General features: G+C 42.8%; 3 protein-coding genes across 3 annotated transcripts; 1 reads left to right on the top strand and 2 right to left on the bottom strand.

The window, feature by feature from the left end:
* Positions 1-1,196: 1,196 nt before the first annotated feature.
* LOC128726170 (G2/mitotic-specific cyclin-B-like) lies at positions 1,197-3,186 on the bottom strand. The gene is made up of 6 exons (XM_053819962.1): positions 3,160-3,186; positions 2,429-2,941; positions 2,154-2,339; positions 1,971-2,087; positions 1,578-1,904; positions 1,197-1,502 (listed from the first exon to the last, which is right to left on the bottom strand). The coding sequence occupies exons 1-6, from the start codon at positions 3,184-3,186 to the stop codon at positions 1,197-1,199; spliced, it is 1,476 nt and encodes a 491-aa protein (XP_053675937.1).
* Positions 3,187-4,035: 849 nt separating this feature from the next.
* Positions 4,036-6,025, top strand: LOC128724382 (G2/mitotic-specific cyclin-B-like). The gene is made up of 6 exons (XM_053818108.1): positions 4,036-4,062; positions 4,281-4,793; positions 4,883-5,068; positions 5,135-5,251; positions 5,318-5,644; positions 5,720-6,025. Exons 1-6 carry the CDS (start codon positions 4,036-4,038, stop codon positions 6,023-6,025), a joined length of 1,476 nt encoding a protein of 491 aa, XP_053674083.1.
* A 654-nt stretch (positions 6,026-6,679) lies between these two features.
* On the bottom strand, positions 6,680-15,346 carry LOC128726066 (A disintegrin and metalloproteinase with thrombospondin motifs adt-1). The gene is made up of 13 exons (XM_053819848.1): positions 15,185-15,346; positions 10,789-10,861; positions 10,281-10,376; positions 9,290-10,205; positions 9,094-9,222; positions 8,778-9,027; positions 8,412-8,698; positions 8,286-8,337; positions 7,764-8,214; positions 7,432-7,694; positions 7,089-7,352; positions 6,805-7,000; positions 6,680-6,735 (listed from the first exon to the last, which is right to left on the bottom strand). The coding sequence occupies exons 1-13, from the start codon at positions 15,344-15,346 to the stop codon at positions 6,680-6,682; spliced, it is 3,195 nt and encodes a 1,064-aa protein (XP_053675823.1).
* Positions 15,347-16,561: the final 1,215 nt, after the last annotated feature.

Below are 16,561 nucleotides of genomic sequence, written 5' to 3'. Positions count from 1 at the left end.
AAGAAAATCGTCCCACTGCAGATCCTAACATCCTATGTGCTGTAATACAAATCTGGGAACGAAAACAAGTTACTAGTCATTAAAACACGACACCCGTCAGAATATTGTAGAACGCTATACAATCTCGACTTTTCCGACAAAAGAAACGCTGTTCCAAAAGGTCTAAAGCCTAAGTATTTGGAAGGTACGGTACGGATAGGTAGGGACACCTTTGAAGTTGTGCAAAATGTTATCTATTTCATAAGATAACACCGACAGTAGCATTGATGTTGAAAGATGCACTAGAATCAACATTTCAAAACATTACAAAACAGCCATAGTTATCTTCAGTGACTCCTCTGAGACTGTCGAATCTGTCCAACGAGGTCTGTCTATCTTTTTCACCATGTGCCATCATGTTCACCATGTGATACCATTTTCAACCATGTTCGATAGAATGTTATACGGAAGGATTTTTGGCTCCTTATGTGTGGAAGAAGCCATTAAAAGGTCAAGCTGTAAAAACTAGCATCACTGTTATAGAGCGAACGTAAGGTTCCGAGCTTCATATCACTAGAATAGCACCGGTATGTGCCGCCCGTGTAGTCCTTCAAGACCGTCCTCACGGACAAAGGTGTAGTACACTCAAATTACAACGTCACTAAAACTACATTGGTTTCGGTTTTAATTAAAAAACAGTCCAAGATCGCCTTTTTCATGACAACCATTGTTGTAAATACAACCTAGTATTATATTTATTTTTGCAACAGTTTTACTCAGTTAATCAAAAAAAGTTCACAATATTCTTATGTATTAAACATTCACGCTCAATGATTAAAAAAACTATAAAATTACTGATATATCGCACACGTTTCTTTATTTTATTCAACTGCGTACATTTTAATCTTATCGATTAAAATGCTCAAATCATGTGGATTACAGCTTAGAGTATTGAGTGCAGGCAACCAACATTTTAGATATAAACAAGCATGTTTATTTCCATTACGTCTAATCAGTCAATAATAAATGCTTATATGCACTATCTGCTGGCACAAAAACCTCTAATGGGATAAATTATAAAACATTTCCATGTTCAGTAATGAAATCAAATAGTAAAAGTAATGATCACCCACAAATGATTAAAGTCTTTAAAATCGTCCATATACAATACAAAAATACAAATTAATACTAGCTCCCCTAGCACGATTTCAATAATTTTACAAAATTAGTTTACCGTTGATAAGCATATCAATCTCTGGTCCCTTGAGCTTCGAGTGTGTCGATATGCATTGGAGCTTAGAAGATGAATACTTCACCCACGGAGATTTGATTTTCTTTTCCATCATTTTGGGAACGTTCTTGATTACTTTTGCAAGCCGTTGGACAATTGGTGCCAACTCTTTTACACTATAGTTTGTATAGTGTTCTAAGGTAGTGGTCCAAATTCGTCCTCCCGACTCATTTCGACCGTGCGATGACAAAGGGAACAGATACAATGATATGTATAGGGCAGCGGCTGCAATCTGTAGGAAAAACGAAAATTTGTCATTATTTCTAGTACTAAAATAATGTGTTAAGTGGTCGTCCACAATCCTTACCTCTGAGGGTTTGTAATGTGCAGTGCTGTAGTCAACGCTCGCAAGCTCTATGAGGTATTTCGCCAGCACATGGTTTACATCCGACGCTTTGGCAGCCTTTGAGAAGCGACGCAAAAAGTGGGTGGGAAGTGGTTTGCCCATATTGAATTCCAACGTTTTCACCATCTCAATTTCCATTTCCAGAATTTGATGCTTTTGGTAAGTATCATCGGTGATGAACACAAAATCATGAATTTCGGGAGGAAACAATTCCTCATACTTTGAGGCGATAAACATCGCGGTCACGCCGACTAGTTGAAGCTTTTTCTTCGGAACAGTCTTCACCTTCTAATGATGCAAAAAAAAACAGTCAAATTAGATCAGAAGATTAGCCATACTCGTATTCGTACAAACCTGTAAATAACGGTCAATAAGTGACACTGTCATATGGTATGTGTCGATGTCGAGCTTGAACTGATGATGTACTTCGTTCATCCAGTCAATCAGAATCGTTCGCATCTTGTGTGTGATCTGCAATGAGGAAGAAATCCAAATGTATCTTACGATATTCCTACGTTTTACTCAAATGAGACCTACCTCCTTTTGACCATCGAGGAAATTTTCGCACAACGCATATCCTGGGCTGCTTTCTAGCTTGTTCAAATACTTGTATATGTCGTTAACGTACTCCGATACCAGCATCGGATTCCACGCATCGTTCGCGTCAATGTTTTCAATACTTTGCAGCAAGCTCTGTGAATGATTGTCTAGTTTTTCAGGACTCTGGAGGGTTACCGAACAAAGGAAAAGTTCCATTATTTGTAATTATATACATCATCGGAATACCTTTACTTCGTGGGTCGCAATGTTACCTTTGTTTTGACGATGATTTCACTTTCGTCCGATGATGATGCGGAGCTGGTCGAGGTAGATTTTTGCTTAATCTTTCGCGTTTGTTTAGCTAACGAGCGCAACGATAACTGACTGTCTTCGCGCTTCAGGGTTACAAACTTCATTTCATGTCCCTTATTCAATTGCACGTTTACTTTCACAGCATCATGAACAGCTGGCTCCTGTTTCACGACGGCGTTGGGTCGGAGTTTTCCTTCGGTCGTAGATTTCAACGAATCAGACCTTGTCACGGGCTTTTTGGCGATCGCGGCGACCACCACATTTTCCGCCTTTTTCCAGCGAGTATCTACGCGTGGCTTGATGTTTTTCAAAGTCATATTGGAACCCTTCAAAGCCATTCCCTTTTCGCCAGCTTTGCCCACCAGTTCGTGTGAGGCATTCCGAAATACTTTGTTGCCAAGCTCTCCCAGAACTGGGCGCCTAACAACCGTCGCCTTCTTCATTCCTTCATTCATGTTCGCTGCGGCGTGATTCTAAAGGAAAAGCAACAAGTAAGCATCGGTTGATCAATCGACATCTTTGGAATAGCAAACTGATTTTAGGCGAAATGCAAAATGGTTCCGTCGGCCATCGAACTTTGTCGACGATCGCAGCCATTCGAAACTGAATAAAACTAAAGCCATCGTCACCGTCCTATTTCAATGGCGTCTTCGAACGATGCTCGTTTATATCTGCTTCAATCCTTGCTTACCTCATCTATTCTCATGATTCGCGACATGGCTGATTCGACTGGTTTCGATGTGTTCTTAATGAAATATTCTGCAATCGGCGTCGAAATTACAACAGAAAAAGAGCGCTACAAATATACACAACTGTTTACACACGCTAACGGTTCTCCCAGTTTTTCAGCCACACGGTGACAGCAAAACCGTTTGAATTCGTTCGTTCGAACTCGGAGAGACGTTGAGCGCGAATGGTAGCAAAAGGCCTTTGTGAATTGTTCTAACAGAAACGCACCATTCCGCTGCTGCTGGATGCGTTTTCGATGCGTTCTTGGATGACAGTCAGTAGAGCAATAAAAGTGTTCGCAATTGCTTATTTTTTAAGAATCTGGAAGATAAATAGTATATTTTATCATCATTGGCATGTTTTTTGACAAATACTCGAGTTTTGTAAGTGTTAAATTTTTCTCTCTCTTTCTCATGTTGATCTTATATTTATACAAAACTGAATGTGTACACTAAATTATAAGTTGTATAAGAAATATGCTTTATTACATGTTTATAGCATTTAAAAATTAATCTAGGTACATTATGCAGTCGTTTCTTTTTGCCCTTGCGAGTGTCATCCAAGAACGCATCGAAAACGCATCCGGCAGCAGCGGAATGGTGCGTTTCTGTTAGAACAATTCACAAAGGCCTTTTGCTACCATTCGCGCTCAACGTCTCTCCGAGTTCGAACGAACGAATTCAAACGGTTTTGCTGTCACCGTGTGGCTGAAAAACTGGGAGAACCGTTAGCGTGTGTAAACAGTTGTGTATATTTGTAGCGCTCTTTTTCTGTTGTAATTTCGACGCCGATTGCAGAATATTTCATTAAGAACACATCGAAACCAGTCGAATCAGCCATGTCGCGAATCATGAGAATAGATGAGGTAAGCAAGGATTGAAGCATATATAAACGAGCATCGTTCGACGACGCCATTGAAATAGGACGGTGACGATGGCTTTAGTTTTATTCAGTTTCGAATGGCTGCGATCGTCGACAAAGTTCGATGGCCGACGGAACCATTTTGCATTTCGCCTAAAATCAGTTTGCTATTCCAAAGATGTCGATTGATCAACCGATGCTTACTTGTTGCTTTTCCTTTAGAATCACGCCGCAGCGAACATGAATGAAGGAATGAAGAAGGCGACGGTTGTTAGGCGCCCTGTTCTGGGAGAGCTTGGCAACAAAGTATTTCGGAATGCCTCACACGAACTGGTGGGCAAAGCTGGCGAAAAGGGAATGGCTTTGAAGGGTTCCAATATGACTTTGAAAAACATCAAGCCACGCGTAGATACTCGCTGGAAGAAGGCGGAAAATGTGGTGGTCGCCGCGATCGCCAAAAAGCCCGTGACAAGGTCTGATTCGTTGAAATCTACGACCGAAGGAAAACTCCGACCCAACGCCGTCGTGAAACAGGAGCCAGCTGTTCATGATGCTGTGAAAGTAAACGTGCAATTGAATAAGGGACATGAAATGAAGTTTGTAACCCTGAAGCGCGAAGACAGTCAGTTATCGTTGCGCTCGTTAGCTAAACAAACGCGAAAGATTAAGCAAAAATCTACCTCGACCAGCTCCGCATCATCATCGGACGAAAGTGAAATCATCGTCAAAACAAAGGTAACATTGCGACCCACGAAGTAAAGGTATTCCGATGATGTATATAATTACTAATAATGGAACTTTTCCTTTGTTCGGTAACCCTCCAGAGTCCTGAAAAACTAGACAATCATTCACAGAGCTTGCTGCAAAGTATTGAAAACATTGACGCGAACGATGCGTGGAATCCGATGCTGGTATCGGAGTACGTTAACGACATATACAAGTATTTGAACAAGCTAGAAAGCAGCCCAGGATATGCGTTGTGCGAAAATTTCCTCGATGGTCAAAAGGAGGTAGGTCTCATTTGAGTAAAACGTAGGAATATCGTAAGATACATTTGGATTTCTTCCTCATTGCAGATCACACACAAGATGCGAACGATTCTGATTGACTGGATGAACGAAGTACACCATCAGTTCAAGCTCGACATCGACACATACCATATGACAGTGTCACTTATTGACCGTTATTTACAGGTTTGTACGAATACGAGTATGGCTAATCTTCTGATCTAATTTGACTGTTTTTTTTTGCATCATTAGAAGGTGAAGACTGTTCCGAAGAAAAAGCTTCAACTAGTCGGCGTGACCGCGATGTTTATCGCCTCAAAGTATGAGGAATTGTTTCCTCCCGAAATTCATGATTTTGTGTTCATCACCGATGATACTTACCAAAAGCATCAAATTCTGGAAATGGAAATTGAGATGGTGAAAACGTTGGAATTCAATATGGGCAAACCACTTCCCACCCACTTTTTGCGTCGCTTCTCAAAGGCTGCCAAAGCGTCGGATGTAAACCATGTGCTGGCGAAATACCTCATAGAGCTTGCGAGCGTTGACTACAGCACTGCACATTACAAACCCTCAGAGGTAAGGATTGTGGACGACCACTTAACACATTATTTTAGTACTAGAAATAATGACAAATTTTCGTTTTTCCTACAGATTGCAGCCGCTGCCCTATACATATCATTGTATCTGTTCCCTTTGTCATCGCACGGTCGAAATGAGTCGGGAGGACGAATTTGGACCACTACCTTAGAACACTATACAAACTATAGTGTAAAAGAGTTGGCACCAATTGTCCAACGGCTTGCAAAAGTAATCAAGAACGTTCCCAAAATGATGGAAAAGAAAATCAAATCTCCGTGGGTGAAGTATTCATCTTCTAAGCTCCAATGCATATCGACACACTCGAAGCTCAAGGGACCAGAAATTGATATTTTAATTCAAAGTAAACTACTTGATTAGTAAGATAAGTAAACGATGTGGACATTTAAATTAAAAGTGCTTGTCTCACTGCGTAAGAGAAAGAGATGTACATCAATGTGAATAGTGCAAGTACATGTACCGATTACGTTCAGCTCTTCGATAGAGGCACTGCAAGTACATGTTCGGTATATTTACATTGCAACAAATAGACTTGACTCCCTGAAAGAAGGTTTCCGTTAATGTGTTTTAACAAATTGTTTTTTTAACCTGTCGACGACTCAGTTTCAGTTTATCTAATTTAATAAAAAAAAATAGTCACATGAACGAGTGTTTATTATTTCACTAATACGTAAAGTTCAAAAATTGGAGTCTTTGAATATGTCTTATTGATATCACACCCCATTATTAATTATTCAGAATAAAATTATTGAGGCACATTGTGATTTTTCACTTTGTTTCTAAATATTTTCAGCAGTTCATATAAACGTATCTTTAATCTTTAAAGTATGCACTGCCTTACATGTAATGAAACGAGGACATTTTATTTGCATATATTAAAAAGTATAAATTACATTACAAAAGGGTTCGTTATAAATAAACAGTCCCGATGCATCCATGCAATCTACGTCGTTTGCGTCATGAAGATGCTCTTTTGTATCACTTTTGTATATGATTTGAGCTGGTCTGTTTCTCTCAAGGCTCAACGTAAATTGGATTCTTCAAGTCAATGTGATCTTCTAGGATTGCGTCTGTGAAATTAAACAGAGAGCAATACAATAAGCATCGCCAACAGCAAATGTAATTTTAGTATACGTCACTGTTATTGTTGATGGCTCGCGAAAAATCGATGCTTGCGATCAGATTTTGCAAAAATTCCTCGCTGATCCGTTCCGTTATGTTCACCGGTGCAAAGTATTCGAAATGCCGTTTTGTACGCTTCGCAGCTCTCTTGATTCGAATGTTTGGTAGACTATTGTACGATTCATTAACGGGTGTGTCGTCGGTACCGAAATGCTGTACCAAGGAAATAAAAACGCAAAAACAGAGAGAGAGAGAGTTCAATATATTTCGATTCTTGCAAAACCGACCCATCAATACTTACCAAACATTTTCCGTTGATACAGTAGCGATTCGATTCATTGTGATTGCACCGTGTACCGAATGGGAAGTGTCCTTGCTCCCCATTCACCAAATAGAATCGATGCCTTATGTACGTATCCTGACACGCCACCCGGCAGCTTCGATCCGGATCTTCCACACTGGGCGCAATTTGCATGCCAATGCCGGACAAACCCGACACTTTTTGCTGGTATTTTTTGCACAACTGCGTCGCAAACTCGTACGTCGACAGCACTTTGTCGCAAGCCTGCAAAAAGAAAACCACAAGGTGAAATGGGTGTGAAAAACGTTTCTTGCCAGCGAAAGAAGGTTTTCGGGACACGAACAATCGTATTGGCGGTGCAGAGCTGAATGTTGGTGTTAGTGCCGGCTACCGAGGACACGATTTGTACTCCTTTGCCTCGTTCCATGCAGCTAAAATGGCAGCCTGACTTCACTTCCCAGTGGTGGTTGCGTCCTTGCAGCTCCGACAACTTGTTGATGAGCGTGGGCGGTTGCGAGTGCCATCGGTGGTACGTGTTGTCGTCTGGTTTGTCGTTGTGACCTCCGATATCCGGCAATGGCTTTCGTGTAGTGAAGTTTCTTGACACTGCAGGACGTGCGGAAATTGTGTTAAGGTTAAGCAGTTCTTTTGGTTAACCTGACCGATTCGACTCACCTGATTTAAGAGTGGTGCTTTCTTCGTTCCGCGTAATAGAGTAGTTGTTCTGGTTCAACTGCAAGCTTTTGTAGTCTCGTCCATTTTCCTGGTGAATGCTGTTACTGCTCCGTTCCGCATACAGATGCGATTCCGTGCAACGCGTCCCATCCAATCGATAGTAGTTGTTGGACGTGCTGTTGCAGCTAAACTTTTCGCAACGGCCACTAACGCAGTAGAACGCGTCATCAAAATCTCCATTCCGTACCTTGCAAGCCGTTCCGTCCGGATAGATCCAACTTTTCGTCTTCGGCACGCCCAGTTTAGTCTCGCAGAACACCTTGCAGGAATCCTCGGGATCCTCGGCCACCCTTTGTAAACCGTAGCCCACGATGTCGGTATCAAACTCTTTCGCGCGGCCACAAATTTGATTTGAAAATTCCAGTATCGTGGTTCGCGCGATGTTGTAACACTGGAATATGTTGTAACGGCTAACGGTTAAGTCTGTTCCATGAGAGATGTATTCATTTTCGAATTACAAACCTGCTTCGCAATGCACGTTTCATATTTGCGGCTGAATCCTGAGCAGTTTTTACTTGAATGGGGGGAAAAAAGATTACTTTAGCCTCAGAAAAATGCGACTTTTGCTTCCGTTCGGTTCTTACTTACCGTTTGTCAAGGCATTTTCTGGTAAACTGTCGCAAACCCGTGCTGCCCTCCTTAAGCCGGCCAGACTCACCGTACAAACAGCCCGAAACACACTCCGTTGGTTCGCTCCACGAGTCCCACGTTGGGATCGTGTTCAGCGTCCTCGATATGTCCTGCCGCAAGCTGGCGAATTTGAGACCCTCGATGAAGGCTTTTTTGTCGATTGTCTTGAAAGCCGTGATGTGCTTTCCGGTGGATTGTATCGTCAAACCAGGGATTTTGGAGGCACAAACCCCGCTTCTACACCACTGGTGTAGATGAGTAGACATAAAAACAGGTAGATTTCAGATGTCTCTGCTTGATATTCTCATTCAATTCACCGCTTACCATCAACTTTCCACAGTTAGTTCCTTCAAGGGCAGGATGCGATGTCCAAGTGTACCGGTCCCGCTGGCAATGCAAATCGCGACAAATGTCGGCCAAATCTTGCGACTTGGATCTCGTACTGTCTTTCCCGTACTTCAACAGGCACTGCTGATCGGCATCGAACCGCTCTCCCGGAAGTCTCCCTTCACCCGTGTGATCGAGTGACGAACCATAGTGTCCTCGATCGAACAGACAGGTGGCTTGTGATGTCCTAGAAACAAAAATTTACATCTTTTGAGACCCGTTCGTGGGTTTTAAACGCGTTATTTATGCGTACTTTAAAAATGAATTTAAATAATTTCGGCTACAGGATGACCACGTAATCTTCCCACTACCTAATGTCGGTGACATGATGTACAGACTTGGATCACAGTTGTTTTCCGAGGTGTCATGGCGCATGCCCAGGCTGAAATGATGCATATTTTGTGTGTTAGACCGCAACGAAGAACTACACCCCGAGAAGGCTTACTTACTTGTGGCCAATTTCGTGCGACACAACGAACACACTTTCAAAATGTTTTCCCTCGTTGATCGTGCAGCTTGAAGTGATCGTACACATGCCAGCGACCGGTGCCAAACCCACAACCTGATTGCTCACCTTACCATTCTTGCTCACCACGAACAGATCCAACCCGGTGAGGATAACTGCGTGATCAAAGTGCACCGGATCCGCGTCGGAAATCGGGTTCAGCTTTCGCTGCCAGCCACAAAAGCTATTCAAATAGATGTCGATGTCGCTCGATCGGCGCAGATCCTTCGGATCGTTGTGCAAAATCTCCAACCGCTTGAGAATGAAATTTATCGGATGACCCAACGAAGGATGGTTGTAAAGCAGCTGGACACCGTTGATCATAGCCAACACAAAGCGTATCAGATGTGCTTCGGTGTTTTTCGGATAGTTCTTCGACATGTGCCGGTACAGATCTTTGTCAATGAAAATTGCCGTCTCGATGTGCAGCACGTCCGGAACTTTCCCGTTGTGGTTTGACGTGATGTGGCGTTTAGATCGCGACCTGGAACGATGCTGAGGGGGCTCAGAAAAACGTCCCTCACGTTCACTTATGTCCGGTTCGAACATCACATTGGCGTTGCTGCGTTGGGTTTCCCGGGATTTATTTCTGTTTAACACCACGTGGGCACCAGTGCCGAATCTCTCCGGTAGCGGATGTATAACTAGATCTGTTTCATTTGCCCGTATCAAACCACGTATGCTACCGCCGCACAGATCGAACGCCGCGCGATCGTTACGGTAGAAGCAATCCCGGTACTTAAGGACTCGTTCGTAGGAATCGTCCATCAGTTGGGTGGCGTTGTCATAGCTCTCAATAAATGCAAACGCATCGTCGATCATAATGTCGGACTTTTGCAGTCGCAGCGCAAAGTTGTCCTCTACAAAATGGTACAAAACGGGAGCGGCAACAGTGCAGTTGTCTTAAAAACCCTCCATTTTCAATCAACACTTACCCCGACCGGTGCTCATGTTGAACTGCAAAAATCCACTGCCTGGCGATGACCTGCTTTCACGTTTGCGTTGCCGCACATTAACTATCTTGAAATCATCTGGAAAACAATTTGTTAACAATCGCAATTGCATTTGTGAGACACAATAGTGCTTTTAGCAAGGGTTTGGTAATCCGACCGTCAGATTTATCGACAGCTGGGTTGAAACGAACAGATTTGCAGATGCCAATCCGAGGCCGATTGTCAAACAGGTACGAACTTGAACTCGTACCTATTGACAATTATTCCCATGTGCAAGCCGTAGTCAGCAGTTTAAACATCGTGAAAATCCATATGAAACATGATCAAGTAAAGTGTTTTTTTTTGCCATGTTTTAGGTGTTGCTATCAGTGTAAAGGGGATATCCGGAAAGTGTGCTAATCGTTCCAAACAGCATCCGCAAGGTGATTTGTTACTAGAGAACTGATGCAATCCCGCCCTCTCGACTTGTATGCGCCTTGTATGTACTCACCAGTTCCACGATCACCAAACAGCAGCAGTTGCTCGTGTTCTTCGAGAAAATTATGCAAATTTCTTTCATCGATCTGCAACAAAGGAACAAAACAGAGACGATCGAGCAATTTGTAGGTTAAAATTCATGCAATACACCCATTAACAAACAATGCCCCTCTGGGGAGGGTGTTTGTCTGGTGGCTATCACGAGCTGTCTTCAAGGTATCATATCACATTCCGTGTGGCTTCTAATGAGTATCGTCTGCAATAGGTTGCTGAACATTTGCTGAATAGCTGCACGAGCTATGGGAAAAAAACCACCGAACCAAACGTGCAAAACATTCTATGGAACTGGAGGAGCCAGTTGGAAGAAAGTTTTTGGAATGTGGAGAAAAGAAAGGCGCGAGAGCGTACCTTGAAAGAATGGTTAGGACATTTCTTTTCCTTCGGTGCAGTCCATTGTGTGCATTTTGATGAATGTGCATTGTGCAACGGTCTATTGGCTATGGAGGTTAGGTGAGTGCGAAGACCTCCGGTAACTATTAGCATTTGGCCTTTTTACTTACATTTATTCCTGCTGTGGCAGGATCATCAACAGATAGTATAGAAATGTATACACTTTTCTTGTGAATACACCTGCCCTATGAAGGTTTTGGAAACTGCAGTGATAAAAAGATGCTTTTTTGCTCAAAACTCTATTTATGGGATTTTGTCAAACTTTAGGTTTAATTATCATTGTGCAATTGAAGATAAATTAGCTTTATTTTTTATATGTGGTTGATAGGTCCAAAAATTATCTGTATAGGTATGTATAGCTACAAAAGCACATTTCAGTTAAAATTTGTTAAGATAAGCTATGCGATTGAGATGGGAAAATCTAACACATTCGTATATTCATTTCACGCCAATTTTTACAATTGACAACAAGTTGTTAACCTTGATGCGAATTTTGCAGTTGACCAATAAATCTAGGAGACTAATTCAAAAGATTTCACGACAGAATACATTGTTGTTGTTTTATTTTTTGCTTCGCGATGCGGAAGCACGTTCTAAATGTTTCCCTTTCAATCATTTACGATTCCCGTGCATTTTTCTAGGCTAAACTCCCTTGTAGGTCAGCTCATGGCCATAAATCCCAATGTTTGCACTCCCAAAAACACTGGGGCGCGCTGATACAATACAAAAATGACCATAAACCGGTCCCTAATTACCCTACCGCGTTTTGTTTCCGTTCCCTCCGAGTAACGAGCAGCCACGGGTGCTGTTTGCCAGGTGATAATGAAAATTTAAATAAGAAAGATGACAAGCCGGCGTCAAATGCGCAATGGGAACGTACTGGTCGCAACAGAGTTGAGAACATCGCATAAATTAACATGGCGAAGGGCCCCATTTTGCAGTACGTTGCATATACAGTCCGTGTTATAGTTTTGCTTTGAGGTTTTGTTTCGTTTGAGCTCATTTTCATTTCTCTAGCATGGTTTAACCAATGAATGGTTCTGTTATAAAAAAGAAATCCCACACATTATGCGTGTAGCGCAGATTTGTGCCATCGGTATATCCGTGACCTGCACACGATCTAACCATTACAAATCATTACGCTGATCATCGGTCATCTACAACGAGCACGTTACGGTTGAAGCACCTGACAGAAATACAACCGAGTTAGACGTAGAGCTGCAGGCAGACCTTTTTTTTTATGCTGAACTCTGGTGCTCAGAACTTTTAGTCTACTTCTGGCACCACACGGAACGGATAAAACCAGTGAGGCAATAAACGCATAAATAATTGCATTCCTTCCGAACGCGGTGCTCTCAAACTCGGAGAAGTAGCTGAAAGGAATTGCGCCCAAATGAAGTAGATTATTCGGGGAAGAGTATTTCAATGTCGAATCAAGACAGAGGGCCCATAAGCACCTTGGGTTTGTTTTTTCGCTTTCATCCGGTGACATAGATGAGAAATCGTTACTGGCGTGAGAAACAACACTAATTATTGTTTTTTTTTGGTTGCTGTGTCTTCTTCCTATTCTGATGTAAGGTGGTGGTGGCGATGAGCACATTCAAATAGTCGGGTTATTGCGAGCATGCTTTACTTTTTTATTATTATTTAGCTTGCGCCTTTTGCCTCCACCAGTCACACCATTTAGCGCCACCACCGCAACAGCTGATTTTTTCTCGTGATACACAACCCGGCGTGCGTTCATCTCTGAATTCTTTCGAAAGACATCTTTTCGGGTGGCTTTAATGGTGCGGTTACATCAAACCGTTTTCGGGGGAGTTCCCTGCGCCCGGTGGTCGGTTGGGGTTTTTTTTCCAGCGTATGTTCCAGTACGATGGACTCTGGGGAGATAAAATAAGAAGCTGGTGTGTCTGGTTGGCTGGTCAATGAAAAAATTTACATTTTTAGCCACAGCCAAACACACGCCTGTGTTCAGAGATTGAAGGCTCGCGATAAATCAAACTAAAGTTTCATCCATGTCCGCGAGTGAATGGGTGGTTCGCGAAAAATGGACCTATTAAGATGCGTTCGCATCAGGCTAGCATCAGAAAAACAATGCCTCGGCGTGATAAAAGCTAATGGAGCAAGCATGGCAGGCAATTTCCCTTTAACGAGCACTTAGACTCGGTTCGGGCTGGCTTAAGGGACTAGCGCGTGGCTTGTAGTGAAACAGCTCAATAACGAGGTGAAAACTGATGACTGCACTTATTATCATGCTGGTCATAAAGCTACATGGCAGTTTTTTAATCGAAAAGTCCGTAACGTGTGTGTGTGTTGCTAAAGGAACTGAAATTAAAATATACCCGCCACGTGGTGTTAGCTCGTAGACCAGCCAATGCAGAACTTTTGCCACTCTAATTTCAAGTTCATTCTCCGCGTGATGTTGAAACAATGGCAGTAACATTCAAAATCCAAAAAATAACCTTTGCGCGATTCACCTTCACTAGAACTAACCCAAATTAGCGCGTGAAAGTGTAAGAGGCTTCCAGCGGCAATGTCCACGAGGTGTCTTTTGACATTCAAATTATACAAACGTTGCGCCTATTGTTTGCGTGTTTTCCATTTCGTTATGCCGAATGTCAAAATTTAAATTTTCATTCTAAATTGCGTTCCGAAGGGGCCACCGCCCGTAGTCTGGGGGCGTAGCGAAATTATGCTTCCACCGCATTCGGGTTGAATGGAACGATTCTGGCCGTTTTGCGTATAGTAAATAAACGAACCGCGCAAGACGAGCTTGACGGAGCAAAATTTTGTCAATTTACAACGGTCACAACGTGCGTAGGTTTTTTGGGGAGGATAATTGTAAACGATTATGTGCGATAACCGTACGAACGCGTAATCCTTGCGGCAATTGTACGCACACCACACTCGTTGCGTTTATTCGCGCTCATCGCACCGTGAATGAGTCGTGGAGTCGCAAATACGCCCGGGCCCTGATGAATTCGCGATTATCGACGGACCAATGAGTTGAGTAAACTTTCGTGTGACAATCGGGCGGCTCTCCGGTCGGCGTGTAATTAGAATTCAGGTCAATGAAACCATCGATGCTGACCGTTTGTGGTGTGGTCGTTCTAATGCGCTGCATATGCTGGAAGGTATGGTGTCAACATGGCACATAGCAGGCCATGGACGCACACTACTTCGTAAAAAGGTAAGCGGTGGATGGTGCATTCATCCTGCTGAACAAACGAACGATTAGATTAAATGTTTTTTTGATGTTTGAAAGATTGTTTCCAGTTTAAAACTACGACCGGTCAGCAACCTTTCTTGTGATTTTTGCTAAACGATCTATTAGTATAGAACAGCTTGTTTGTTTTAAGCTTTTTTAATTTTTTTTCAATAAAATTCAGGAAGAGATCTCGCTCGGATATCAAAAAGTTCGTTAAACGCACTTCCTTGAGCCGTTGTCCAGGGAGTCGAAATGATTAATCACGTTTCCCACAAAATTCGACCAAGCGAAAAAGAACATTCAAGCCTGTGAAGCTAACATTGGAGGGCTTCAGCTTCCGCCAAACGCAAAACGAAACAATGCAAGGAAATAATGCTTTGAAGGAAGCACGGGCCACCATTAAGTCGGTGAGGTTTAGGGCGCAGAGAGTCTAAGATTAAATTGCTGAGTTCCATTCATGGCTTGGCCTCGGAAATGTGTGGATTTTTTTTTCTCGGAGCTGTGAAATTTGTAGTATGATTTTAAATTAAATTTGAATACTGGTACAATAGAACGTTATTGCAGCATCAATCAGAGATTTTAATTATCATAAGGTACAAAAATAGAAAATACCTAAAAATATGTTAATTTTATGATGAAAAAAGAGAAATGATTTTTATGTTTTAATACTATCTTACAGATTAACCGTGAAAGCATGGCAACATATGCGCTAATTATGCATTTCAACGGGAAACATCACCGTACATCTCACCTTTGCATTATCTAACAGCAAGTAATTCACTTTTTCCACATCCATGTGAAGACAACGAACGGGGTTGCGTGCCGGTATCAAGATTAGCACCAGCAGTGCAACGATCTGCAGCATAGCACTCCCAACAGCTGCAGAGAACGGTAGTAGTCGTGGTCGGCACATTTTTCACTTTTCACATAGCTTTCGGATTTCGATGACATCTATCGCTGCAACGAGTGCACTTTTGCATGCGGGGGATGTACGAGAAGGTGGTACTGGTTCTCGCAATTTGTACGCGACACCGAACACTTCGCTCGATGGACTCCTTCAGGTACCGTTGATGCACTGCTATTATACAATCTTCATTTTGTTTTCACTTCCTTCAAGCGCCCCACGCGGGAGTCTGCAGTATACGAAAGCAAACGGAAGGGGTGGCTTAACTTAATACGAAAAATTCTACTTGACTGACTTTTCCGTATCGAAACTACCGGTCGCGAGCATGCCGCTACAATTCTAACAGGAGCGTTACCCTACTATCAACCACCACAATCACGCTTTACCACAAACACGCGCGCGCGCTCGCCCCCCGGTCTGTGCGGTTGGATGTTGAGCCCAATTTAACGTACAATTATTATTGTTTGAAATCGCTGAAGCTCAAACCACTTCGCCACCGCGTGGGCGTAGAGCGCAGGGCGTTTGAACACCTCGACCGTTTGCATTTAACTGAAGCCGACATGCCGCCCGGACCTCGAACGAGCCTACGGCGTGCTGCACATCAGACAGCAGCATCGCGATGCGCATCTCCCTACCTCGATGACGATGGTCGTTTCAGTTTCGGAACAGATTTTTCCCTGCCAGAGCATGTCTCACTCTAACGCATGCGCCAACCGCTGTCCCCATGGCGTTCCCGTTGGTCTGCGGAATGCTAATTGGGTGAGCTGTGGTGAGCTTTTCATGCTCCAATGTCGCTCACTAATGTTGCACTTCACGATTCGTGAGACTTTGGCAGCCAATATGTGTTTGGCTGGAAAGCGCGCGATCGATGGATGGACGGAAAAGCCCGAGCAAAAGGCTGCATGCTGTTTCTGGGAGGAAGCGAATAAGAGCTGGAATGCGCAGGAAAACGGCGTGGTGCATATGCATGCGGATTGCACTTGTTTTCGAGGCGTTTCGTATTTTAACATGCCAAACATATTATCCACAAATTGATTGTTCACACAAGTCGGAAAAAGACGACAAATAATACATATGAAAATTGACATGTTAAAATTACTTATGAATTTATTTATTTAGTTATTTATCATACAGACTTAATGAACTGCCATTCAATGTTCAACACTATTACGCCAACTAAACAATAACCCCTTTTTAGTATCTGAGGTACGTATCGATTGAAAT

Source organism: Anopheles nili, chromosome 3, assembly GCF_943737925.1.
Source record: "Anopheles nili chromosome 3, idAnoNiliSN_F5_01, whole genome shotgun sequence".
NCBI lineage: Eukaryota > Metazoa > Arthropoda > Insecta > Diptera > Culicidae > Anopheles > Anopheles nili.
The sequence above is the reverse complement of the archived record's forward strand: the minus strand, read 5'-3'. Positions and strand labels throughout refer to the sequence as shown.

What these genes read in the sequence shown, in the direction of transcription:
- LOC128726170 (XM_053819962.1), bottom strand. Translation starts at nt 3,186, where the DNA reads ATGTCGCGAATCATGAGAATAGATGAG. An exon ending in TCCTCGATGGTCAAAAGGAG is followed by an intron (nt 2,088 to 2,153) that starts GTAGGTCTCATT and finishes TCCTCATTGCAG; the next exon opens with ATCACACACAAGATGCGAAC. An exon ending in TTATTGACCGTTATTTACAG is followed by an intron (nt 1,905 to 1,970) that starts GTTTGTACGAAT and finishes TTGCATCATTAG; the next exon opens with AAGGTGAAGACTGTTCCGAA.
- LOC128726066 (XM_053819848.1), bottom strand. Translation starts at nt 15,346, where the DNA reads ATGTGCCGACCACGACTACTACCGTTCTCTGCAGCTGTTGGGAGTGCT. An exon ending in TATTTAAATTCATTTTTAAA is followed by an intron (nt 9,028 to 9,093) that starts GTACGCATAAAT and finishes TTTTGTTTCTAG; the next exon opens with GACATCACAAGCCACCTGTC. An exon ending in GCGAGCCATCAACAATAACA is followed by an intron (nt 6,736 to 6,804) that starts GTGACGTATACT and finishes TTAATTTCACAG; the next exon opens with ACGCAATCCTAGAAGATCAC.
- LOC128724382 (XM_053818108.1), top strand. Translation starts at nt 4,036, where the DNA reads ATGTCGCGAATCATGAGAATAGATGAG. An exon ending in AAATCATCGTCAAAACAAAG is followed by an intron (nt 4,794 to 4,882) that starts GTAACATTGCGA and finishes GTAACCCTCCAG; the next exon opens with AGTCCTGAAAAACTAGACAA. An exon ending in TCCTCGATGGTCAAAAGGAG is followed by an intron (nt 5,069 to 5,134) that starts GTAGGTCTCATT and finishes TCCTCATTGCAG; the next exon opens with ATCACACACAAGATGCGAAC.